This window comes from Phacochoerus africanus, chromosome 13 (assembly GCF_016906955.1).
Source record: "Phacochoerus africanus isolate WHEZ1 chromosome 13, ROS_Pafr_v1, whole genome shotgun sequence".
Taxonomy (NCBI): domain Eukaryota; kingdom Metazoa; phylum Chordata; class Mammalia; order Artiodactyla; family Suidae; genus Phacochoerus; species Phacochoerus africanus.
Genome location: NC_062556.1, coordinates 67,492,658 through 67,506,803, shown reverse-complemented (window position 1 = coordinate 67,506,803; position 14,146 = coordinate 67,492,658). Strand labels below are relative to the sequence as shown.

Sequence of the window (14,146 nt, the reverse complement as noted above, 5' to 3'; positions counted from 1 at the left end):
CGTCCTTGTTCTCCAACCCCTTCCACTCCCCCCCTCTCCCTTTTCACATTTCAGTGTTTTCAAGAAAGCATCAGAGAAGTCATGACATTTTATGATGAAGTTAAAATAAGAGAATAATATGAGGTTTTCAGAGTCTGAAGCTTGGGCAGAAATGTCAACAGGGGTCAATTCTGATGCCAAAGCATGAATTCTGTAGAACCTACCCCGGGGGCTTAGAATAAGGAGTAGCTTGTGAATGAACGCATGGGACACCTGGCAGGTGTGGGTGGCGTTTTTGATGGAGACTCAACAAATTATGTATTCATTTACTTCATGTCTATGTTTATATGTATAACTTATTATCAGTACCAGTTCAGTGTTCATGAAGTGCCGTGTAATCATGAGCAGGGCCTAATCAATGTCAATATCCCCAATCAATATATGATTATTACTATTTTTCTTTGAACTCACAGATAACAATTGTTTTGTTAAGGAGGGAAAAGAAATTGCATTGAAATTGCCTACTTGCTTTTTTTTCCCTTGGGGTGTTTCTTGTTCCAAGTGCCTTTAGATAGGATGAATTAATTTTGTGTTTTGATTTTGTTTTTTGAAGAGCTCCCTCATTTAAAAAATAGTGGACTTTTATCCCCATTCTTTTAGTGGATCTTTAAAAGCTGAATATGCCTGTCAACAAATTTACCCACTCTAAGGATGCTGTGTTAAAGCCAATATGACAACATGTAGTTCTGGTTGAGAGGTTTGAAAAATTGAATATATAGTTAAAATTTTTGACGCGAGTTCTCTTATCATCCTGAAAAGGTAACTTCTTGTCTTACCTCCTTGTTGCCACTCTTTTTGTCATATTATTACCAGACAAATACAGCCAGACACGTGTGCCCAGTCTCAGATGTTTAGTTTCAGGCAGAACACAGGGAACTGCCCTGTAGCCTGCTTTTGTAAAGCAGGTTGCAGAACAGCCACACCCACTGGCTCCCCTCCGCCTTGACCATTTCTCGTTACAGCTCAGGCTTGAGTGGTCCCAGACGGTGTGTTCTCTTTTGTTTTTTTTTTCCCAAAGCCATCTCATGTTTATTTATTTAAGGTATTCGTAGTCTTGCCACCCATTTCTCAGATCAACTTGTTTCTTTTTTTTAATTATTTTTTATTCCTCAAATGAAGTTGTCACATCTGTAGTTGTATAATGATCATAACAATCCAGTTTCACAGGATTTCCATCCACAGCCCCCCTCCCAACAGTGTGTTCTTCAAAGCTGAAAATATCCACTGTCTGGCCTTTTGCAGAGCAAGGTTGTGGATCCTGGTTTTAAGGAATGGAGCAAACTTACTAATTACTCAGTTCTCTCTCCCTCTGGCTTAAAAAATATGATTTTTGAAGGACGGCTCTCCACCAAGTTCTTTCATCACTGCAGGTTGGGCCAGTAGCGACTTCATGCTACACGCGGAAGCCAGCATGACTGCCCCGGGGCTGTCCCCGAGAGCGGCGTGCAGTGGCACTTCCTCCCGGTCCTCTCCCGTCCAGAGAATGGCCTGATGGCTTTGACAAAAAAACAGCTTCAAAAACCTTTCAGTATAACCTCAACATCTTGTCGAATCTCACAAGTCTGAAAAGTCAGTCGTGAAATCAGCCAGTCCGATCCCTGTCTCTTTGGAGATGCAGTTCTCTGGGTCCTGATTTCTGCTTGGACCCCTTGTGTCCCGGGCTTTCCACACCCCAGAGGCAGAGGCATGGGGGCTGCTCGCCTTATCTTGTGCTCCTGCCTCGGAATTCAGCCTGTGTCTGCCGTGGAAGCAGTCGGCAGTGGCTTATTACATGAATGACTCTTCGGCTCTTTAACCTGATTAACTGTGCTTTTGGCAGTTTCTCGTAATTTAAAATATTTAAACGTTGTAATTATCTTTCTTATTCATTTTACCTAAGATATTAAAAATTGAGGCGCTCAGGTATTCTGTTCATAAACGTACGTGTGTGTGCTTATTTTTTAATTGGGCAGGTACATTTTATGCTTCAGAATAGGTTTAATGTACTGCAAGAGACGTTGGTGGTACGACTTTAGTTGCAGAGCTGGATGAAAACCAGCACAAAGAGAACAGCCTGTCCCCAAGCCCATGTCATACATAGTCCAACCTGACTTAGCTGTGCAGGTGGACCAGGGATGGGATAGGAAAACCTACACCTCCAGATAATTCTGAAGACATGCTGGTTTTGACTGTGGATGTCTGATGTTCTAAATGTGAAAATGCTTTGGAATTAAACCAAAAAAAAAGAAAGCCTTTTAAGAATAAAATGGTATTTAAGAATATTTGTCACTACATAGCAAAGAAATGGAAAACAAACAAACAAAAAAACTTTCAAAAACATTTTAGTTTTTGAAGGTTGTTGAAAAGTCATTCAGTTCCCACATGTGACTCTGTTCCTAACCCTTCTCTGCTCTAAAGTCCACCTCAGGGTGGCAATGTGACAACCTTCTACCACCTTCCCCTCACAGCCTTGCCAGTGGAGTGCTCAGCGGAAGAGAAGCACCAGCTGTAGTTGTTTTCAAGACCTTGGGGTGGAGGGGCGTTTGCAGCAGAAAGCCTCCGGGCATGAAGTATAAAATAGATGAGAAGGTTCACAATCTAAACAGTGAAGTGAAGTAAAAGCAGAATAAGAGATTTTGTTCATAACGTTACAGCCAGAGTCAGTCAACTAGGTCAGATGCTGTACGTTTACTGCCTGTGTTTACACTTCATTCATTCATTTTTGGCCACACTGAAGTGTATATATGTGTAGTCGAGAGCTGACCATATGAAAAACCATATTAGCTGATGGTAGGTAAGTCACATGATTTACCTATAGATTCTGACTCATTCACATATGAAGATCTGGTAGCTGCAGCCCTTATAATCTTAGGACTATGAGATCCTCCTGGATCCCCGTGGACGAGGAATGAAAGACTCGGTGCTGCTTGGTCGAGTCTATTAGGTGGCCGGGGCATTCAATGCGTTCTCTGTAGGTTGGTGTCACCATCCTACCCAGAATCCTGGGCAGTGGACCCTCCATGCTTTGTGTGTTGGTACCCATGCGTGCACGCACACAGCTACACACAAAGAGGCCGTGGTGCCATTGTGAACTGGACTCTAAATCCTTCTGCCTAATTCCATCATGCTGTCCCTTATAAATAGAACGAGGAGCTGAGAGCAAATTATGTAATGTTGACTCACAGAGCAGGTTGTTAATATTAAAACTACAGTGAAAGTGTCTTTAGGTTCACACTTGCCATTTACTTTCACTTCTGATAGAGGCCCCGGGACTTCTTAGGAACTACATGGTTTTTAGTCGGAAACAGCACATTGCTATCTGCATGAAGCCCGAGGCGGCGAGGTTTGTCCCCTAGTAACATCTGCTCTTGGATCATGAATGATTGTGGCTTAAAGTGACCCCTCTCGCAAGAGTAGTGTTTCAGTGGTCTTAAGCTTCCTAGGAACCTCTGAGTGCTGGGGTTTCAGGCATGGGAGGGTTGAAGGGAAAGAATTTTTTTGATGTGTGTGGGTGCGCGTTCATAAACTTTCCCAAATGTTCTCCGAAAGTCATCACGTCTTTTTTCTTTTTCTCTCATGCTTTATGTATATATTTTTACACTCCTTCTCCTCCAAACAGTGCATCAAAACCTATAACTCTGACTGGCATCTTGTGAACTATAAATATGAAGATTACTCAGGAGAATTTCGACAGCTTCCAAAGTAAGTAGTTGATCAGACCACACCGGGTGAGCTATCCACACAGGGCAAGTTCTTTGTACCTGTACTGCCTTGGGAGGCGTGTGACTTCCCATGCAATTAGAGTGATTAGAGAGATGTTTCTAGAGGGTTTGTGTGTATATGGGGTAGCGGTTGTTTGCAGGGGATTTGGTAATAGGACTCAAGCCTAGTACTCTGCGACTGGTAGTTGGTAATAAACACATGGTGGGTTTCACTATGTTCACTGATTCTGCTCAGGGTGCCACCGAGAAAACACTACTAACAGGTGAGTTTTTTTTCTTTCCAGTGAGAAATAGAAAACAAAGAAAATGTAAGCGTATTTAAATATGCTGGCATGTGATTTATATTAAAAAGAATATTGTGAAGAGACATGAAAATCACTTTATGTTGAATGAGTTTTTATGTTTTAAAAAAAAGTGCGTCAGTGGAGCCCCCATCGTGGCTCAGTGGTTAACGAACCTGACTGGTGTCCATGAGGATGCAGGTTCGATCCCTGGCCTTGTTCAGTGGGTTAAGGATCTGGCGTTGCTGTGAGCTGTGGTTTAGGTCACAGAAATGGCTCGGATTCTACGTTACTGGGGCTGTGGTGTAGGCTGGCAGCTGCAGGTCCAATTCGACCCTTAGCCTGGGAACCTCCGTATGCTGTGGGTGTGGCCCTAAAAAAAACAAAAGAAAAAAAAAGTGCATCAAAGAACAAGCATTTCCCCAAATTTCTTTACCTCCTTTAAAGTATTAACTCATAGAATAGGCCCAAAGCAAGTGTGTTTAGACTGATTAGTGGTGGCGAAAGGGAACCAGGTTTAAATAGGTCTTGTCTTGAGAGGATATCTGTCATAAAACAGTACATCCTGAAATGATACAGTTGGCAAATTTTAGTTTATTATGAAAAATGAAAGCAAATAATGATGGATTGTGTTTCAAAAGTAACCATTGCCAATGAGAATTTGCTTGAGACTCTATTAATATATTTTTCTTTGTGTTTGTTGCATCTACGTGTTTGAACTGTTTGTGCTATTCTCAGTGGACCTAGCTATTTGTTCTTTCTGTTTGTGTGGTTCAGCCACTCCTTAAGAGTGTTCAGCCAACTTCCCAATTGCCTCCTTTTAAACCTCAGCTGAGAGCACTCCCTTCCAGCATTGTCTTCTCCAGATGGGTATGCGCCTTAGTTCTATATTTACCGGCGCTCATCTGGGGACTTCATTCTTCCCATTAGATTGGAACAACTTCTCTTCACTGTTAGGCTTGTTCATGTTCTTCTCACGACTGAAGGAGAACAGACTGGAGGTATAGTGTTTTTACCATACGATATGCTTGGACTGCTGGTAGATTTTAGCTCTTGGCATCAACAAGAGTTTCAGTTGTGTGATGAGAAGGAGAGGGAGGCTGTAACAGTGATTCAGAAGTGTAGTCTGCCTGCTTCATCTACTTCCTCTGCCCTCTGTAAGCCTCGGTTTCCCCATCTGTTAAATGGTCTTAGCAACAGTCCCTGTTGCCTAAAGGACTGACGGCGGTAACACACGTGAGGTTCACAGCACAGTGCCTGGCACGGAACTGTCCAGTTATATTGGCTGCCGGTGTTTCTGTCCTGTTTTTGTTAGTAAGGCTTAACACCGTTCAGAATGTGGTTTCCATTCACTTTAAGTGCAGTGACCTCATTTTCTATTTTCTGTCATAAACTTCATATTAAAAGTTATTCTAGGAGCTCCAGCAGGGGGCACCAGGATCAGCAGCACCTTGGAGGTGCTGGGATGCCAGTTCAATCCCGGCCCAGCACAGCGGGTGAAGGATCCAGGGTGGCCTCAGCTGCACCTTAGGTCTCGACTGCAGCTCGGATCTGATCCCTGGCCCGGAAGCTCCATGGGCTATGGGGCAGCCAAAAATGAAAAAAAAAAAGAAAAAAAAGTTATTCTACCAAGACTTTATTAATACACTTACCCATTTTTAATATAACCTAACTCCCAACAAGCTCTGCTGTCTTTTCTATGTAGCTTTCGGGAGCTTTCTAACCTTTGATCGCTCACTTTGAAAAGCAGCATCATGGATTGTTTTTATTCTTTACCCCCGTGGGCCAGTTCTAGATCTGTTAAATGTTGGTTCCTCAGACCAGGGAAGAAATGCACCCTCTTTTCATGGATTAGGTTGTTATAAAACAAGTTTCTTTCTTCATTTTAGCAAAGTGGCCAAGTTGGACAAACTGCCAGTTCATGTCTATGAAGTTGACGAGGAGGTCGACAAAGATGAGGTAGGATACTCGGTTATGGATTTAAAATTCATTTAGTTCGCACCCTTAGAGATTAATTGGAAAGTTACCCACATTTAGCCAAAACAGGGATTGGAATGTTTCTTGAAACAAGGGAGGAATTAACGTGTTGTTTGATTGATTGAAATAAGGTTCCTTGACTGCTTAACGTCGCCTGTTCCTTGGGTCCTATTTATTTGTTCTGGGATCATTTTCAAAGGCCTGGACAAGATTTGGTTACATGGTTAAAAAAGATCAAGATTACTTAGACCCTAAGTGTAGTTTTTGTTTTTTTTTTCCCAACAGGATATCTGAAACAAACTGTCAGCCTGATAATCTATTTATTTATTTTTTTTAGCTTTTGCTTTTTAGGGCCTCAGCTTCAGCATATGGAAGTTCCCAGGTTAAAATCAGAGGGGTAGCTGTCAGCCTACGCCATAGCTACGGACCGTGGGACCCAAGCTGCATCTGCCACCTGTACCACAGCTTGAGGCAGTGCCCGATCCCTAACCCACAGAGCAAGGCCAGGGATCGAACCTGCATCCTCACACATGCTAATTGGGTTCCTTACTGCTGAGCCACACGGGAATTCCCCAGTAGATTTTTAAATGGCTCTTTCTTCAGTGATGACTTTGAGTGACATAAGTAGTGCCCAGAAGCTCTGATCTTAATACGCCCTCTCTGCCTACTGTTGGAGAGATTATGGCCCCAGAAGTGTGAAAAGAGCGCCAGGCATTCAGGCGACTGTCTGCTGAGCAAGGAGAGCCTAAGAGAGCTGCCGCCACTTCTTTCTTATTCTTCCCCACCCACCAGCCAGTTCCTCATGGTGAACGTTAACTGGGTCCATGGTGGCAAATCATTTTAGAAACCACCGTGAAACTATTCCGGAAAGAGTAAACGGTCCTTCAAAATGGAAACCAATGCTAAACACTTGGTGCTGATTAGTAGTAAGAGGAGAACTGATTGAAATCTTGCACCAAAAGGCACACCCCAAACTGAACAATTCTAGACAGGTGAGTTATTTCTGTTATTGTCAGGATAACAACAGTAAAACCACCAGGATGAAAATTGAGGTGGCCTCAGACAAAGCATTAGATGGACCCTTCCTGCAGCTGTCTCCTCGATTACCAACGAAAGGACCATCATTCACCTGGTCCTTAGGTGGGAGCTGGGACCTGACACTGGGTGGCCCTCTCTTCCGAAGGTTCCTGCCAAGTGTGTACCCGCGCACCGCCTTAGCAGCCGACTCACAAGGGAGCAGCTCAGAGAGGGAGGGAGGGGCCTTGGTCCGGGTGTGCAGGTAGATCTGCCACCTTGCGTAGTTGTGTGTGTGTGTTTCGCCTGCTTCTTTGTTATTATATTACAAACATTCGCCCAACACATTTTTAACAGCCCCTGGCAGCCCTGTCCCCCAAACCCAGATCTCAGAGTTGGGGTCAGGACTTGAAGCAACATGTTGCGTTAGTTTTTAGCGGTTTCCCTTCACTTTTCTCTCTTCTCATTCCTCCTCTCCCTGTGGTGGTCTTTCTTGCCTCTTTCCATCTCTTCTGTTGCCCCAGCATTTTCTCTCTCCTTTCTCTATTGCCTCATATTTCCTCCCTTTCTTAGTCACCTTTCCCTGAACTAAGCATCTGGGAAGTTTTCCAGGAATTCGCTTTTGTCCTCCAACCATAAGGGAGTGTAATGTGAAAACATTTTTCATGCAACCAGGCGAGACCTTACAACTTGAGTGGTCAAGTATGGTATGTACTTTCTGTGGCTCATTAAACACTTTAAAAAAAATTGGACTGGAACTAGCTCTGCTTTTTAATGGACTGGAGTTTGCAGAAATGTTGGCTTGTCCCCCTCTAAGTGGACTGAGTGGGTGTTAAGTTCTGGATGGTTCCTCCGGCAAAGGGGCAACGGGCGGCATGGCATGAATGGAATGGTTTTCCCATCAGTCCCCAGGGAGGTGGATCACGGTGTTTGCCTTCTCTCCTAGGACGCTGCCTCCCTTGGCTCTCAGAAGGGTGGGATCACCAAGCACGGGTGGCTGTACAAAGGCAACGTGAACAGCGCCATAAGCGTGACCATGCGGGTAAGGAGGCCGTCACCCTGCTTTCCCCGGACGAAGCCCTTTGCCACCGGTCTTGGGAACAATGCTCAGGATGAATGGGCATGCTGTTCTCCCTCACAGAAGTGACATTGTCTGCTTCGTAAGATGCCTCCCTGGGGATCGGTGACCGACCCCTATTGGCACAGCCCTACTTCTGCCCCTTCCCCTTGTCACCCCCAACCACCAGAGCGACGAGACCATTGTTAGGCTGGGGTGAAGGTGCAGTCGCAGATACAGCCTTTGTTCTCCGTCCTGACTGCAAAAAGGGTACTTGGTACCTCACAGAACATCGCTCAGGGGCTCCGCCTCGGCCCTTTTCCTGCAGCAAAGTCAGGACAAGCAAAAATCAAGGACCAAAGGGAAGGTGGTTAAATTGGAAGGGGGTTGCCAAGAGAAAAGTAAAACCAGTATAAAACGCTATTCAGGAGAGAAGAGGGACCAGAGAAAGGACAGGACTGATAATAAAGAGAAAAGAAACGGTGGAAGGGAGGTGGGACAGACAGGGAGGTATAAATTAAATCAGGGGAGGTGCTGCCTGCCACAGTCCCGAGGCTGGCAAATCATCCGGTGTCACGAGGCGGAGAAGAGTTCCTGTTCTGTGTGAGTAGGCGCCTGGGGAGTTGAGAATATTTCCATCCCTCTGAGCTGCATCCCGAACTGGAACTCAGCGCACTGCTTCTGGGTGGTTATGTAAAAATCTCCAATTCTGTGGGTCAGGAAAATGACCCGTGAATATTAAGTGAACCAAGTCCTCAGAATCCAAATGCAGTGAAATGATTAGATGTGATGCAGAGTTTTCACTCACCCCGTTACCTGGGGCACTGGCCAAAATTAGATTTGTTTTGGAGAGAGCTGAAATGGTTTTTTCATAGGGGTATAGTTGTGAGTTATTGATAGAGATTTTGGCTCTTTTCATTTTGAAACAGTAACCGCGTGTGTATTTTTCTCTCAGTCTTTTAAACGGCGATTTTTCCACCTGATTCAACTTGGCGACGGGTCCTACAATTTGAATTTTTATAAAGATGAAAAGATCTCCAAAGAACCGAAAGGATCAATATTTCTGGATTCCTGTATGGGTGTGGTTCAGGTAAATACGAATCGAATCAAGGTTTATCACTGAGTTTTCTGATTTGTAAAAGTACCATCTATGAGTTAACGTTTTTAAGCAAACATTCCCCCAAATGGCAGTATTTGTGGTGGAAATACAATAGCTGACTTTAAAATGAGCAAAGGCCTATTTTTCATCATTTTAGAAGATAGCAGGCATAACCTAGAGGCAGAAGTAAGTTGTGGTAGGCCCCAATGCTCTGGCATATGAGGCCTTGTGTTTAAAACCCAGCTCAGCTACTTTTTAACTCTGTGACCTTGGACCGCGTCTTATCTCAAGTTTCTTCGTGTGCAAAATTCAGATAATGACAGTGTTTCCTAAATAATCAGATTGGATGCCTTAACTTGGAAATATTCAGAACAGTTCTTAGCATCTCAATGATGATTTATCATCACAGCTCCAATGGCAGAGTAGTATATTGCTCACGAGATTGGGTTTCAGATTCAGACTGAGTTCAAATCCCTGCCCCACCACTTACCAGCTCTGTAACCTTGGAGATATTATTTAACGTCTCGGTGCCTCAGTTTCCTCGTTCGTTAGGTAGGGATGATGTTAGCACCGAATATCGCTCAGGAGAGGATTAATTAATACGTGTAAAGAGCTCAGAGCCGTGCTGACACACGGTAAACATTCAGCCAGTATTCAGTATTTTCGTTATCATAGTGCTGTTACAGTTGTGGAGTTATTCTGAAAAATTGTTTTAATTATGCACGCTACACGAATGTATTCCTATCATCAAAGGTTGGACAGAACAGGTCGTGTAGCACCCCCGCTGACCCTCGTCTCTTCCAAAGAGCCGCCTCCATAACTTTGTAGAATTGGCTTTGAAAGCAGGTTGCTAGTTTCCCCACCTGTCCATTCGTCCATCCATCCATCTCATCCCCCGCCCATTTTCCAGGAAGATCTAGGGCAGCAATTTACAAGGATACATAAAACACAGGTATTATAAATTTAAAGTGGGTTTGAGAGGTGAACAAGGAGTCAGGGCAGGGAGGAGATGAAGTAGGATTAAGTTAGGGGAAAAGCATGTATTTTAAAGACCAAACATTCGCTATGGGTGGGTGACGAACTAGGCTCTATGCCTTCCAGCTTGGAGGCCCGTCCAGTGCATGTAGATGCAAACAATCCAATTAGTCAGAAGCTACCCAAGGAATCTCAGAAAGAAGCTCATTCAGACGTTTCTCTTGGGGGCCCGCATACAGAGGACACTGTGTGATTAATGAACAATCTCCTTGACGACTCCTCACAATGGATGCAGTCACTGTTATCAGAGAATTCTTCCTTAAAATGACTCAGTGTTTGCTGACGACATCGACCCCAAGCTCAGTTCTTTAAGAAAGGTTGTTTTGTGGGGCCGCTGTGATAAGGTTAGAGAGACAGCGCTCTGGTTTGACCCTCAGGTGTACTTGTTTATATATTCACATGTTTACTGAAAATTCAGTTGCATTTTTATCCAGATAATACATGCATCTGCTTTAAATGTCAAACAAGACGGAGAGGTGACATTAAAAGTGTGTTCCTGCTAGCATCACCCCCGCTGCACCCACTCCCCACTCCCTGAAGGGGTCATATTCTTTTTTTTTTAACGAGAGGGCCTTTTATTTATTTATTTATTTATTGTCTTTTTGCTATTTCTTGGGCCGCTCCCACGGCACATGGAGGTTCCCAAGCTAGGGGTCGAATCGGAGCTGTAGCCACCGGCCTACACCAGAGCCACAGCAACGCGGGATCCGAGCCGCATCTGCAACCTACACCACAGCTCACGGCCATGCCGGATCTTTAACTCACTGAGCAAGGGCAGGGACCGAACCCGCAACCTCACGGTTCCTAGTCGTATTCGTTAACCACTGCGCCACGACGGGAACTCCTGAAGGGGTCATTTTCAACTTTTTCCACACATTTTTTCCTTGGGATTTGCTTCCATAGTGCTAGATAAAGAATGTCTGCTTTTCTTCATTCATCAGCTGTGGACATTCTGAGGCTGGAGAGGATTTTGGCTCCTGCAGCCCTCCTTCCTACCCTAATCCCACTGCTCGCTTCCTCAGCCTCTGCTCAGTCACCGTCCTGGACGTGCCCTTTGCCTCCCTCCCTGGGTCGGACTCCTTGTTCCCAGGATCCTCTGTTGTCTTCTTGCTCATTTTACTTTCCTCCAGTTTTACACATCCTCCAAATAGCTTCCTGGGAAATCATGCATAAGATCTGAATTTTTTGAAAGTTAACATATCTGTGATTGTCTTTATTTTTGCATTCATGCTTGATTGATGGTTTGGCTGGATGTGCAAATCCATTGTCTTCTAGATGCTGGTGTTGATTTGGAGTCTGATGCTATTCTTACTCCCTGTTCTTCATAATTGTCTCTTCATCGCTTATCTATAGTGATTTTTTTTTTTGGTAAGCTTTTTTTGGCAAGGCATGACATATACATAAAAAATATATACACAATGAAGAAGTTTTTGCTAAGTTTGGATCTCTATTATCTATTTGTGCCAAGAACACAGTATCTGAAGATGGCTGTTTTCATCTGTTTTTGCCCAGCTTTCCAGTAGTTATGATGAGAGAACAAGTCCAGACCTTGTTGCTTCAGCATGGCCGGGGTGGAAGTTAGGGCTCCAAACCTCAGATGCCTGCAGGGGCCAAGCAGATACATTAAATGAAAGAAGAGGCCTGGGCATGAAGCATTCAGAAGTGCTGGGGACTGTGACAGACTGGAGCACAGGTGGTCTGTTTAAAGGGGCAGCAATGCTGCCAGCTGGAACTGCCAGCTTAAGGTTGTCGATCATCTGGTTTTTCAAGAAAATCAGAAATACAAAATTATGGTTAAACCTTCGTATTTTTAATTACTAGTAGCTCATTTAAAAACAGCACAACAGAAACCCCCAAACACCCTGGGAGACCAAAATTTAAAACGGGAAGGGAATACATGAAAATGTACTTGGGCCCTGGATGAAGATGATAGCACTACTTAATGTTCCCTGAAAATGACCTTTGCATCAACAGCTAGTTGGCACCTGGCACTCTCAGCTTATAACCCAGCCTCACTGTAGAAAGCAAATTACGTCAAAGTATGTTTCCCACAGCATAAAGGAAGAGCGCCAGAGTGAGCTGTCAACGACAGCGATGTAACTTCTTGTGTGGGATTCCCAAGTGGGAGTTTCCTTTGTATTCTTAAGCTGACATTTTTTAGTTGAATTTTCTGACAATCACTGAAAAAAAAAGTTTAAAGCAAAACCAAATACATTTGGCAAGTTCTTTTGGAAAGCAGAGGTAGTCACGTTTGTGCTATAAGAGTTTTGTTGCCTGTCCTCAGCAGAGTGCATCTTTGATTGACCGTAGAGTCCCTGTCATTTAGCCTCTGGAGTACATTCCAGAATCTAAGGTTCCCACTTCATTGGCCATCCCTTCCTTCATATTCTTTTTACAGATGTGGCCGATGGTGTTTTGCATTTAATGAATTGTACCTAAGGCTTCCACATTTTTAAGTAATTTGTTTTTAACCCATATCCGTTTATAGGCTGACCTTCTAAAGTTGTGGCTTAAGTGTTTCAGGTTTTTTATATATTGCTTTTGGACAGTGTTTAAAAAAAAAAAAAGTTGATTAATGCTGTGCATTCGAAGAAATGCCTAAACTAAAATTTAAAAGTAGACCTGAAAAGAATCCAGTTATAAATCTTGACCTCTGAAAGTATTTTAGAGCCTCAAAGTTGATTGCCCTTATTGTGCAGATAAGCAGACTGAGGCTTAGAAAGAGGAATAATACGTAGTAATTCAGGTCTAATGCTCACCCCGCTTTTAACTCTTTTTTTTTTCATTTTTTAAAGTTTTATTTAAATATAGTTGATTTACAATGTTATGATAATTTCTGCTGTACAACAAAATGATTTAGTTATACATGTACACACATCCATTTTTTCAGGTTCTTTTTTTTTTGGTCTTTTGTCTTTTTAAGGCTGCACTGGTGGCATACGGAGGTTCCCAGGCTAGGGGTCTAATCGGAGCGGTAGCCACTGGCTTACACCACAGCCACACAGCCATGCCAAATCTGAGCCGCATCTGCAACATACATCACAGCTCACGGGATCCTTAACCCGTTGAGTGAGGCCAGGGATTGAATCCTGTGTTCTCATGGATGCTAGTCAGATTCGTTTCCCCTGAGCCGCGACGGGAACTCTCTTTTTTCAGATTCTTTTTCCACATGAACCATCACAGAATATTGTGTAGAGTTAGTTCCATGCGCTACATACGGCAGGTCCCTCTTGCGTAGGGACATTCATTCCATATACCTCAGTGTGCATATGCCAGTCCCAAACCCCCAGTCCATCCCTCCCACCACCACCTGTCCTCTTATGGTTACCAAAGTTTGTGAGTCTATTTCTGTTCTGCAAATAAGTTCATTTGTATCCTTTTTTAGATTCCCCATACAAGTGATATCATATGTTTGTCTTCCACTAACTTCACTTAGTATGATAATCTCTAGTTCCACCATGTTGCTGCAAATGGCATTATTTCATTCTTTTTTATGATTGAGTCTTGTTCTGTTGTTTATATGCACCATGTCTTCTTTATCCAGTCCTCTGTTGATGGACATTTAGGTGGCTTCCATGTTTTGGCTATTGTAGTAGTGCTGCAGTGAACTCTGAGGTGCATGTATCTTTTCAAATTATGGTTTTCTTTGGATAGATGCCCAGGAGTGAGATTGGTGGATCATATGGAAGTTCTTTTTTTTTTCTTTTTCTTTTTTCTTTTTATGGCCACACCTGCAGTATATGGAAGTTTCTGAGTGAGGCATTGAATCGGGGCTGCAGCTGGGGCCTACGTCACAGCCACAGCAGCACCGGATCTGAGCTACATCTGTAACCTGCACCACAGCTCATAGCAACGCCAGATCCTTAACCTACTGAGTGAGGCCAGAGATCGAACCTGTGTCCTCATAGACACTATGTCAGGTTCTTAACCCACTGAGCCCAAG

At 43.7% G+C, this 14,146-nt stretch overlaps 1 protein-coding gene across 22 annotated transcripts in view; it reads left to right on the top strand.

Moving 5' to 3' along the window:
• Window positions 1-14,146, top strand: part of DOCK9 (dedicator of cytokinesis 9) — a 291,193-nt gene that overhangs the window by 152,318 nt on the left and 124,729 nt on the right. For all 22 annotated transcript variants that reach the window (XM_047756477.1, XM_047756468.1, XM_047756461.1 and 19 more), the window contains exons 4-7: window positions 3,638-3,720; window positions 5,911-5,980; window positions 7,959-8,054; window positions 9,025-9,159. In XM_047756477.1, the coding sequence (XP_047612433.1) occupies window positions 3,638-3,720; window positions 5,911-5,980; window positions 7,959-8,054; window positions 9,025-9,159 (384 nt within the window). The remainder of the gene's footprint in view (window positions 1-3,637; window positions 3,721-5,910; window positions 5,981-7,958; window positions 8,055-9,024; window positions 9,160-14,146) is intronic.